The sequence below is a fragment of the Neopelma chrysocephalum genome, unplaced genomic scaffold, assembly GCF_003984885.1.
Source record: "Neopelma chrysocephalum unplaced genomic scaffold, ASM398488v2 Primary Assembly neopelma1_59, whole genome shotgun sequence".
Taxonomy (NCBI): Eukaryota; Metazoa; Chordata; class Aves; order Passeriformes; family Pipridae; genus Neopelma; species Neopelma chrysocephalum.
In genome coordinates, this window is record NW_020897714.1 from 4,633,860 (window position 1) to 4,646,677 (window position 12,818).

Below are 12,818 nucleotides of genomic sequence, written 5' to 3' on the forward strand. Positions count from 1 at the left end.
TTTCAACTACAACTTTCAATACTTTCAGGATTTCATTCATTATTTTTCAGCCTTTTAAAATTTGGTTTTCAGATTATTTCTTAGCTGTTATTCAATTATTTTATTAGTGTTAACTAAACCCAGAGAGCATTTGCAGTTTTAGTCTGAATTAATCCTTTATTCCTCATTGTTTTAAATGCATGGAAGTCAACCGAGTTGTTTCGTTTGATGTTCTCCATGCCACGGTGAATTCTGTGCTGGTAGGACTATAAATGGGCCACGTTGTTCATTAATTACTAATCCCTGTCACTCACATTTTCTGGGGAACAAATGCTATATTTAGTCTTTATACTTGGAAAAACAAATTTGGAAAACTTTGAGGCTATTTTTCTCAATAGGAGCCTTTAGAATATTCCCTAAAAATGATAATTCAAGTCAGATAATTCAGTCATGTAAGTGTGAGTAAGTGCTATTCATTAACTATGGTGGAAAGTAGACCCTTGAATTGAGAGGCTAATTAAGATAATTATATCTAAAGCCTGAAAGGAAACTACACAGACATTTCTTAAAATCTCATTTGTACTTATGTAAATCTGGACCAACTCCACTGTCACTTTCTGGATTTATACTCAAGTAATTGAAATCACTATTGAGCCCTTCTAAGCTCTCAATATCAGAAAAAGGCATTGAGGTAAAACAATTAACAGTCAGGCTGTGTTTTTCTCTGTAACTTCTAGATGAACTTAATAACACAATGCTCTTCTTTCCAAATGTACTTTGCCATTCTGATGGATAACTTATTTAAAAAAAAAAAAAAACCAAACCCCATGATTAATTTAGAGGGCTGTCATCAATTTAAAGAGCTGCCAACTTTTACAACATTAGCAAATGAAGAAAGTTGAAATGCTCCAGTGTTGTCAACTACTGCCTCTTCCAGAGGGGACATTATTTTTAATCTGTGTCTTTCCTATGAAAGAATTTTCTCCTCTGCTGTTTCTTGTGACTGCCAACTTCAGTAAACCATCATTAAGTAAAAAACACTAAATAAATGCTGTACATGAACCAAGTAGAAAAGTGGACACAGTCAGTGAGGAACATCATTAAATCATACACAGATAGGAATTTTAACAGTGCGCATTCATGTGCAATCACCTGCCATGCAGTCATCAGGAAAGTGAGTCTTTCTTGGCTTGCATTTGGTAGAGAAGGTTGGGCAGATTTCTGACAAGCTATTCTCCCTCCCACCCCATCCCAACAGGGATATAGCTGTAGCCAGAGCTGTGCCAGTCTGTTGTACAGGGAGCTAATGTGAAATGAAAGGCAGCCTGCCCAGACAGCTATGAAACACTGAGCCCTGTAGTCTGCTTATCTCTTACATCCAAAATCTGTCATGAGAAACTGGGAGAGTTCATGGCTCCTTCTGACCCGGCTCGCCTAAGAGAGTTCCAGGGGACACATCCCTCACACCTAAAATCTGCGGACAGGCAGACATTAAAAACGCTAAAGATCCAAACCCTGTCCATCACCAAAAATACCATGTTATTCTATATTTTGGAGCTGGTTTTCCTCTCAACCTCAAAGAACTGAAGGAACCAAGAGCAAGAAGCAGCCTGGAGGAGACCAGATGCTTCAGTGAGAGCTGAAGAAGATCAACAATGCCAGGAGCATGCACAACCTTTACTTGGTTTCACATGTGGTGTCTGCAGCAGAAAGAAGGGCCTCCAGTGAAAGAAAGAGGTTTCCTTTCATCTGGGGTAAAAAAGAGGTAGAGGGGAGCCAGGTTCATTTAGTATATAGGTGCCTAAGCTGCTTTTGCATAAGGCTCTGAAGAGCATCCAGGATACCTGAAGCAGATGTGGAATCTGAGGCTAACACTTGTTCTCATTACTGATACGAAGCGTTGTTTCTTTTTTAAAAATTCTCTTCTTTGGAAGGTTTTCTAGTGCTGCACACAGCAGTCAGAGAAAGATTGCCAGCCTTGGCATGGGAGGCTGCTGTGTCACGGGGAGTGTTAGCTTGCCTCTGGAAGACAGCCAGTTCTGTCTCTTGCAGCTCAGTGGGAACTGGGAGTCATTGCCTTGCAGACAGCAGATATCCTTGGCTCGACAAATAAGCATGGTGCTCTCAATGAAACCAGAGGCAAATGCAAATAGGCCCCTTCAGTCCAACCCCTGACTCCCATTCCCATTTCACAGCACTTACAGTCTGAATTCAAATTTGTAGAGTCAATGCAAGCTCTCCTGAGTTTAGGATCAACCCTTCCCAAATGTCCTTTGCCTCATAAACCTAAAACCTTCAAGTTGACATCCTGTGGGAACCCACATTCTGTAGAGTATCTTGAATTTAGGAAATAAAAGAGGTCTCCATTTCACCAAATGCAAAGGGGAGTTCAAGCTCCAGGACTGTACACTCTGTATCTTTTCCATTTGTACTCTGGATTTGATTTTTATTTATTAGGACAAATCACTGCAAGTGACTTCTTTCAGGAGGCAGTAAGGCAAGGCAGCTTTCCAGCTATGCACAGCTCAGAGCGTGAGACCAGTCTGTCCCTCCTGGTCATGGCAAAGCCCAAAAAAAGCTTCCCCCGCTTCCCAGTTTCATCAGTACTCTGACATTTAATGTCATCCACACACTGGTGTGGTTGGGATTCTCCAGTCAATCTCCTTTGCAGCAGCAGTCAGATTTTAATCAAAATCCGTTGCTTGTTTTATGAGTAACAATAGGCATCAACTCTTTTTTTTTTTAACATAAAATTGGGGTTTCAGTTGCTAATGGTGCATGATTCAGTTCTCTCTGACTTTCCTGTATAACCTTCAAGGTAATTAGTCAGCTTTTTTAATACAGTCACGCCTCTCTATCCTTTTCCTTGCTGCTAGGATGCTCTGTCAAGGTACGTGAGGAAGCTAAAGTTCAAAGTCAGAGCATTGTAACAACCTGACCACAACTAACGTATGTAACTCTACAAATAAACATCTAATACTCTACACATTCAGAGTACAAGAATTCCTATAGAAAGGGTAACCTGTGAATTAAGTATTAAACAGCTGACTCCCAAGCAACCCCAATCATCTCTTATAACCCCTAAAAGTGTTGCTTTTGGCCCACAGGGGCAAAATCTGAGTAAAATTACTTCTTCCTCCTTTGTAGATTAGGGCTGAAGCATTGAAATGTGGATTAGGATCCCAGATAAGTATTTTATTTTGATCTAGAGGTTTGTGTTGGACCTGTTTTAGTGTAAAGACAAAGTTTCTAGCATTTTTTAAAAAATGTGGTCTCCAATAGCCATGGAGAAAGAAGTGAAATTCCACAGATAAATATAAATATATAGGCATTGGACTACTTATTTTAATGGCAGTAGTAAATCTTCCAAAATGTGGACTATTTCACGAAGTTAATTTTTAGCAATCTAAGGAGAATTGCAAGACATTTTTACTTGTGCTGGTGATTCACAGAAGCAAATATTGGAATTTGTGACAAGTATAACCCACTAAATGGTCTCTGTCTCTACATGTTTCATTCCAATGTAATCATCCAGTGTTACATGGATAGTCTGATGCACACTTAGCCTAGGCTCCCAGCAAACCAAATGACACACTAGATAACAATTCAGCATGTGTTGTTCCCTAAACATTAGACCTGAACTTAGATTAAGGAACTGATAAATCAAAAATCAGGCTGCACAGGAAGAAGAGAGAGCTTCCCAGGCAGTGCTTTTCCATACACTTCTCCTCCGTTGCTTTTAGGAGACAGAGCCAGTGCCAGGTGGTATGGCAACACCCCTAGTCATCTGACTATGGAGAAGATCATATAATTGACCTGGACACCATTATTCCACACACAGGCCATGCCAGCTCCAGGAGTGAGGCAGCTTGCCCATGAAGGCTGGCTCAGCCAGGGATACCAGGGCTTCTCTTCACACCTTTTGGAAGTCACTGCTATGGGGTCTATACCACATATCGTGATTATCACTTGTTCCAAGCTGCTTGGAGTTCAAGTCATGTGCAATGGCTCAGGAAAACACAGGAACAAATACATGGCTGCAGCAAGAGAAAGGGACAGGCTCATTTTAAACACTTCACCGTACTGCACACAGAAATCCTTAGTATGCGAGGGAGTCAGTCTTCTATTAGAAGGGAAAGGGACGCAGCAATGGTGCCTGCTTCCTCATTAACAACTCAGTTTTCCTACAGTAGTCATGGGTAAAGGAAAATACACAATATCTGCAATCCTGGTAGAAACAGTTTTCCACATTTTATAAAAAGATAATTGAGAGATTGAGAGGACATCCAAAACATTAATTTTTTTTTAACAGACAATGATTGCACCTGCATCCATCCTTGAATTCCCAAAGATTTAAAGCACAGCCTGAAACCTTTATGAATATGAAGCCCACTAATATCTCATGATGAGAAATTATCACATGGGCAATAACTGACTTACTCCAGGCTTTGCAGTAAATCAGTCCCAGCAATGATAAAATCCCGGGGTCTTAAACTCTGACTCCTCCTCTAGCTGATGTCTTCACTCCACGATATTTAACAGCTATTCCTGCAGAAGACCAACTGTTGGTTAGTTATTTCTACAAGAAATAACTACAACTACAACTGTGAAAAGTTTGTAAAGTCCTCAGCATTTGCTTTCTTTAAATTGAATATTCATATCTGCTGTTCTCTATTGAATCATTCAATGACTCTTAAACATAATTTTTGAATAGGGTGATTAAAAATATGTGAACAGATAAGTAGTAAGTCAAGAGAAACTCTTGCACCTAAGATTTTAACAGAACATGACAACTTTCTACCTTCAGGAAAAAATACAGATAAGTAATGGCCAGTGTCACATGGCACTTCAAAACAGCGCGAGGGAGGAAAATAAGTGAGGGAAAACACCTGTCACATTATGGAAACTAAGGACAGGTACACACACACACACACATTTTTTTTTTCCTACAGATGTGGGTGTTTTTATGAGTGGAACACATTTATTCCAAGTTCAAAACTGGAGCTTTTAGAAAGCTCACGATGACAAGTGCAACAACATTAGGAGCTGTAGAGGCAGCATTTCAAGGCACTAGCATTTATTCTACCTTCTGACGTGAACACCCACTCATTCTGACAACAGAAATCCAGAGGGAATAATTATGAGAAATTTATTTCTCTGCATTATAGATTCAGACTTTGTTATGAACCTGAGCAGTGTCAAAATGTAAAAGTACAACTGTTAAAAGGTTGCATAATTTATGAGATACTAAACACAGTTTGCAGGTGCTGCTGGTTCAGGACCCAATCCTAATCTCAAGTACACATTGTTACAAAACTCTGGAAGACAAAATCCACTGGTTTTCCCCAATGGTTCATAGTATCAGATTTCCAAGATACTCAGAGATGTTTGCTGCGTTTTTATCATAATTTGATCTTTGCAGTTAAAATGTTACAGCCAAAGTCAGGCAGTTACTGAACCATTATGAAGCTTTTAAAACCAGATATTAATCATATTTACAAAACCCTAGAGACAGCACAGAAAAAATTGTTAAAGCACAAATATGTCAAATACCATAGCGAGAAAATGATCCATGATCTTGTTCACACATTTTATTTCAACCATGCTTTTTTTTTCTGTAGGAAAAACAATGAGAATTGTTATTATAAAAAAAAATCTGGTATCAATCATCATCTGCTCCAAAGTACTATGCAATTAATTTTACTGGTCTGGTAGCCTGTCAGTTCATTATCTTCTGATCACTTGAATACATTTGGATTAGAGGTCTGGAGTCTGAATATGTGAGGCAGAAACGTGCTATTTTCAGTGGGGATAGACCTTTTTCATGGTCATAAGTGCTAGCTATTAAACAAACAAGATGTTGTCAATAACAGATTGGTATTGGAAATGCTGTAATCTATAATTTTTAAAATAATTGTTTCTCTTGAAACTGTTCAGTCTTATGAGAAGTCAGAACTACACAAGAAAATTAATTTTTCCCTACAATTCAATAAGGAGGCTAATGGCATTGAACTCCTGTTATAATTCACTATGAAAACAAGCTTCGAGGTCCTAGACAGGCTTTCTATGCTCAAACACAAGTAAATTTAGATTAATTATCTAAGGCCTAGCAGATGGCAAATTTATCAGGTGATGATTTATAACTTCAATAACAGTTCATGCAATTCTTTTCAAAGCAGTAAACCCAGCAGCTTCCCATTACAACCCTATGTTTTCACAGTATGATCTGTAACATGAACTGGCTCAGTGCTCCCCAGGCACAAGGCACCACACAAGCTCAAGCCCAGAACCTCTGCTCACCGAGGCTGGGGAGCCAAGCACTGTATTACTGATGACCCCTGCCTGTACTTTGCAAGTACCTAGGGATCAAAGCACATTCCAGAGGCTCAGGACAGTGAGGGCAAGATGTGTTATCTAAACAAATGTAATCCACACCCAGTAATTTCTCACCCACTCCTAGTCTCTTTGAGCCTCAGGAACAGAAATGTGCATCTCTTATCTCAGGCTGTCACAAGTTTACAGCCTAGGACTCCCTTGAGATATGCAGACAGGCTGTCTCCACAGCTCCTAATGCTTTCCAAGGTAGCTACTCTCCTACATCAGCCCAGGAGAAAATTAGTTTCATGGATTTTTTGTCCATTTGGCAACTATCTTCTGCCAGTCTTCCAAGGGGAGAGCAGAACTTAATGCCTTCCTTTTGCTACTGCATCCCAGGGAGGTAGGTGTGAAAGCTGGGGCTGTTTCTTCCCATTCATGTATCTGAGACTCTATATTCTTCCTTCTACATGACAGTCCTTTTCTATGCTCTATTCACCATTCAATCTTCATCTTTTCTCTGCTCTTCCTTTTGAACTGGGTCTTCTTATCTCCTGACTTCTCTTATTCTTGTCCCTCCTCTCCACCCACACACCCATGGAGTTATTACTGTATTACACCATCTCATGAGCTTCACAGTCACGCAGAATAGAAGCAACTAAAACAGGAGGAGAAAATTTCCTGCTTTCTGGATGATTACAAATTGGCTCCTCTTCATAAATCCAAGCCATGTAAGTTCTGCAACATTTAGGATTATAGCCCAGGTGGCAAACTTCTGAAATAGAGGGGAGTCCTAGAATGCTGATAATATTTGCCAATAACTGATAAGGCTTAAAAAGTGTCACACTGAAAAATTCTGCAAGGTGACAAAAAGGTCTCAAATTACAGGGAATGCAATTTCCAATACTTGCTCTATTATAAGTACCAGTAGCTGGGAAATGCCAAAAAAACCCCTCCACTTACCTACACCACAGCTTGCAAGATTTACTGAGCTGCCGAAATTCATTCATAAACACTCTGGCAAGGTGAACCGTACAGCTTAGGCTAGGCACAGTAGGTGTGACTGCTGGAGCGCAAGGACAGAGCTACCCCCAGTCCCAACAGGAATAGCAGCAGAAGCCCTGCTGTGGGGCACTGGTCCTCAGGATTATACTCCTAACACCAGTACTTTAAAAAACACTTATGTCAATAAACATCTCCAGTATAGTCAACACTGATAACAGACTAAATTTTTTTGAGCATTGTGTAACTATTTTGCACCTTTTTCAGTACTGCATCAGTAATTAGATGCCTCAGAGTATTTCTGATTTTAGAAAACAGCTCCCAAGTAGTTTATTTGCCCTATGAATATAATCCAGCTGTTTTTACAATGACTTTCAGTGTTCTAAAAGCAGTGGCATATAAATATAATCCTTATACATGATACCAGACACGCATCAAGTCTAACGTTAAAATCTCGGCAGACATTACTCTCATCTGGAGCTGTCTGTTCTGCCACATACACTGAGAAATCCCTACCATGTGTTCCCTCTCTGCATTCTCATTTAAAGGTAATATTTAATCAGATGCTAAGCCTGCAAAATGAAGACACCCACTGAAAGTAGGTCGTGATTATTATCAAAAGCAAAATCACCATTCTGGATTATTTTACTGGGAATCTCAAAATAAGAACAGATTAGAGATTCTGTTTGGTAAAACATTACTTTTTTTAAAATACCTTAAATGGAAATTTTATCTTTTATAGTGATTTCTGCTGTAGGTGGCTTAGGACACAGCCATGCAGGACACAGTATTACTGATGTGCCCTTAATCCCACACTAAACCAAAGCCTCAGTGTAACAGTTCTTTTATCTGCTTTGTGAGAAATAAACTGTCTGCTGAACTAGCACAAATGGTGTTCCTATGGAAAACTATATTGTATTCTTTTTGACAGAACTGTTTTTAGAGAGAGTGCACTGCTTGATCTATCACAGGAATAAACACTGCTTACATAGTGTAGTTTTTTACTAATAAAGAAGGAGCTACTATATATTACATCTATTACATTTTTGCTACCATTATTTTTAGTTTTGGAATGAAAACATTAAAATTTCTATTCCTGGATATAATTATTAGCTTAATATTCTCAGAGGGAAGTAATTTACATAATCCTAGATCCAAACATCTATTTCTAGTCTCATTAACAGAATATAAATGACACCTTGCACAAAACGATGCTGCAAAATTACAACTGCGTTTATTACAGCCAATGCATTTCCAAAGCAACTGGTGATAAATTCAGACATTACTCTCTTGATTTGTTCAGTCTTAAGAGCAATAATGTGATAAATACAATAGTAAATAGAGCAAGTATTTAATATTTGTGTTTACTAGTGACAAAACCACACTGTTTCTTAGATTTCAAGATCAAGATGTAAACAGAATTTTGCAACAGAATATTGAAATAGTTTCTCTCTTAGCATGAGATTTAAAAGAACCTCACTAAAAAAAATATGCAAGGGGATGGATTAACCTAAACAAGCACAGAAACAATTCAGAAATCAAAACAGGAGTCTCTACCACTAATAGCAGATTTGTCACATAACAAAAAGCAAATTTAGAACAGATGAATGGAATTCTAGTGAAGAATTTAATCTTCCTTAATCTTCTCACATGGTGTGATTAATGCCCTACCTTTGGGCTCTGGAAGATGATTTATAAAGATAACAACAGAAACCATATACATTTTTCTGCATGTAAAATATACAGAAAAATATAAAATATGCCACTATACAGTTATGCTCCTAAACAAAATGTTGCAGTCCCCTATTCCCTCTTACAAATGTGATACAGCAGTGTGAGATTTGTGACACAAAAGAATAGTCTTTGTTGTGCCTGGTTCCTATTAACGATGCTCTCTGTATAGCTGCCAAAAACGCTAAAGGTCAGCAATCAGCTAAGCATGGATGAAAATGTAAGGCTATACTTAGGTTGCATAACTTTCACTACAGAAACTAAGCAATGCCTATTTGGTAAACAGGGAGATGGTGTTCCAGAGATCAGTGAGAAGGACCAGGGAAGGTGTAGAGCAGGGAGCCAGCTGGGCCAGTGGCAGGGACGGCGGCTGGAGGAGAGCTAGGGAATGGAAGCTGTCTCGGTGTGATCCCAGCACCTGTAAAAGTCTGTTCAGACTCGACCCCCACACAAATCAACAAATAAAAACAGCGTGTCCTTGCCATGTAAACAGATCATTCCCATTCTCAAGAGTTGCATGCAGCACGCAGTTTCAATCTAGTCTTATCGTACATTACTATACATGCATCTTAAAAACTGGTTTTGTTTTTTAATTAAAAAAAAAAAGAAACTACCTGCCTGTATATGTGAATCTGCTACCTGACAAATAGGATTACTTTGCTTAAAACGCACCTATACTCCTTGTGGTTGGGGTGAGCGCCTTCAAAATAGTCTGCTGAATTTCACATGGGGCAGAATGTAAGTTTGCCAAGGGCTGCAGAAAGGAGGGTTAAAACATCAAGATTTTTTTAAAAAACATTCTTTTAATCTTTGTCTATTAAAACCAGTATGCCTGTACTTTACATCATATTTTGAGTTTGGATCTCAGTCAAAACATGTTCTGACTTTCACTTTGCATGGAGGACAACCCATATTTAGAAATATAATAGAATAACAGCACAAAACAGAAATAATCTCTGGGAAACAGTGCATGAAGAAAAACCCATAGGCTGCTACAACCTCAGTGCATGCCCAAACACACCACTCCCTGTGGTGTGTAAACTGAGTCAACACATTCTCCCAAGTTGTCCCAGGCCGTCCTCAGCTGGTTAGCCCTTTTTTTCCTTTTCTTCTAAAAGAAGTATCACATTAGATCTCTAGACCTAAAAAGATATGTTTTAGTCTCTAGCACTCAATTTTGAGACACATCCATTTGACAAGAAGACATAAGGAAACAACACATAATCAAAACCATTCTTTATTAATGATTTCAAAAGTCATCTTCTGAATCATGGTCCTCAATTTTTTGCACCGGCCGCTTGATACCAATTATTAAGTCAATGGAGAGAAGCTCTGTAACACAATGAAGAACTGAAACGACTAACTGGTATTTGCAATACACTGACTCTAAGCCTTCCTCGTTCCCTGGCAGTGGTTGATTTCTTCGGAGTGAATTAACAGCTTTGAGATAAAATTTGGTAAAGCTGTCTCGTTCTGTTGTCCTGTACAAGGCCTTAGGGATACTTAGCAAAGCATCAGCAACCACATTAGATACGACAGCTACCTCTGACTGCTGACACTGTTTTGCATAGTACTGAATATAATAATGTAAAAGGATTTCAAAGTAACCTCCTGCTGGCAAAACTGATCCTGCTTCTATGAGGGAGTTGGAATGATCCTGTGCAATACCTACACAACTCTCTTCCTGTTTAAATGGAACTATATTGCAACATGTTTTCTCTAGACCTTTGCCAACATCCAGGAGCTCACACGCAGTCACTGTATCAGCGCTACATGCCGCTAACACAGCAGTGCTGTAGCTCTTTTGCTTGTCCACCAGTGAACTGTTTTTATCAGGGTCTAAAATTTTTGTCTCTGTTTCATCACTAAGTGCTTTCAGCTGACATTCAAAAACCTGGTTACTATTACAAGAAACATTTTCTACTACAATTTGTTTCTGAGTAGGTGAAGAATCCCAACTGCAAACATCTGAGGCTTTGTTCTGGCTTTCACCTTCCGCTTTGCATTCCCCCCTCTGATCAACTGTTTTAAACAGCTGCTGCAGCATAGTGAAGGCCTCTTGTAAAGCAGCAGCATGTTGCTCATTGACCCCATGGACTGGCCCACAAAGGATCAGGCAATGGGGCTGGAAGGCACACACACTGGTGAAGCCAATGTGGACACACCTCTTGGAGCCGAGCAGCAAGGGCTGGCAAAACGATGCCACCGCAGTTTCAGTGATTTCCCTGTACATGTTATCACCAAAAGGTGCATAAGGCGAGACGCCGGTGATTTCACTGATAAGAGCCATTTCTTCCGACAATAAGCACTCTACAACAGAAACACCATATAGTTGGGCATAATAGATAACTACTTCGTCTTGCTTCGTGCTCGACAGTAACAGCTTAACGCTGTTGCTCTGCAAGTGTTTCATTAAGGCTTCTGTCCTCCTTGTGATCCAACGCAGCGAAGCCTCATACTGACCCTCGGAGTCGACCACAAACTCGACGCCGGGGGCCGTCAGTGGGGGCTGCAGGGGCTCGTTGACTAGCAGGGCCCGCAGCTCCCCGTCGGCCGGACAGTAAGCAGCGAAGTCCCTGCGGAGGACGATGCCGGGCAGGATGGTGGAGCTGGCCAGGGGCAGGCCGGGCACGGCGGCGTGCAGGGCCGCGAACCGCCGCGCGAGGAGCCGCAGCGCCTCAGGGCGGGCGGCAGCGGCCGGGGCGCAGCGGCGGCACAACTCGGCGCAGAGCCGCGCCAGGCGCCGCCGCTCGCCAGGGCCCAGCCGGCCGGCCAGGTACGGCTCCAGCAGCGCCTCCGGGAGCCCGGGCGGCGCCGGCCGCCAGTGCCGCCGCAGCCCCCACGCCGCCGCCCGCTCCAGCACCTGCGCCTCGAAGGCCCGCAGCGCCCTCCGCAGCCCAGCGCCGCCGCCCGCCGCCCGCAGCCCGCCCAGCACGGCCGCCAGCAGCACCACGAAGCTCTTGGCGCCGTCCCCCGTCGCGGCGCGGTGGCTGCAGGCGCGGGCCGCCATCACCCTGCGGGCACACGGGCAGCGTTAAGGAGCCGCCGCCGCCGGCCCCGCCCGGCCCCCCCGCCGCGGTACCTGGCCGCGGGCGGCTCCAGCCTCAGCGCCTCCAGCAGCCGCCGCCCGTCCCGCGTCGGCACCGCCTCGCCCGTGGGCCGCAGCAGCAGCGCCCGCCCGCCCCGCGGCCCCAGCGCGCCGCGCACCGCCCCCGCCAGCGCTGCCGCCTCCTGCCACAGCCGCGGCAGCTCCGGCACAGGCCCGGCCATCGCCATCGCCATCGCCGCCGCCATCGCACCGCCCCTTCCGCCCGCCGCGCGTCACGGCCGCGCCTGGGCAAGGGCCGAGGGGCGACCCAGGGGGGCGAGGGGGGCGGGGAGAGCGGCAGCGGGAATCGGTCCGGCCCGGGGACCGGCGCACAGAGCCGCGAGGCTGAGCCGAGGTGCGACACATCTTTATTGGATTCCGCCGCCCTGTTACAGTTCAGATCCCTCACAGAGAGCGGTGATTCCGAATGACGGACTGCGCGGGACACGCGGGAACGGGGGGGGCGGGCGCTGTGTCCTGAGGGCTGATTTTCCCGCTTGGCAGAGCGGGGCAGGGCAGAAATGAGAAAAAGTTAAAAGAAAAGGCCCAAATAATGTCTCCGTGAAGTTCTTACTTCGTTATGGCTATTTCTGTATTACTACAAAGTAGTGCAGCTTCACTGTAAACACCCAAAATCCTCCACTTTCGGCTCACCAGCCTGAAAGGGAATAATGTAATGCTTTAAGAGTTTTTTTTTTCCCCT

The 12,818-nt window shown here is 42.8% G+C and overlaps 1 protein-coding gene across 1 annotated transcript; it reads right to left on the reverse strand.

Annotated features, from left to right (window-relative positions):
- Positions 1-8,508: 8,508 nt before the first annotated feature.
- BBS10 (Bardet-Biedl syndrome 10) lies at positions 8,509-12,399 on the reverse strand. The gene is made up of 2 exons (XM_027679757.1): positions 12,110-12,399; positions 8,509-12,041 (listed from the first exon to the last, which is right to left on the reverse strand). The coding sequence occupies exons 1-2, from the start codon at positions 12,319-12,321 to the stop codon at positions 10,277-10,279; spliced, it is 1,977 nt and encodes a 658-aa protein (XP_027535558.1). The 5' UTR covers positions 12,322-12,399; the 3' UTR covers positions 8,509-10,276.
- Positions 12,400-12,818: the final 419 nt, after the last annotated feature.

Bases quoted from the DNA above. Each gene is read 5' to 3' on its own strand.
- BBS10 (XM_027679757.1), bottom strand. From the start codon at position 12,321: ATGGCGGCGGCGATGGCGATGGCGATGGCCGGGCCTGTGCCGGAGCTG. The intron at 12,042-12,109 runs GTACCGCGGCGG...GTGTGCCCGCAG, and splicing joins CTGGAGCCGCCCGCGGCCAG to GGTGATGGCGGCCCGCGCCT.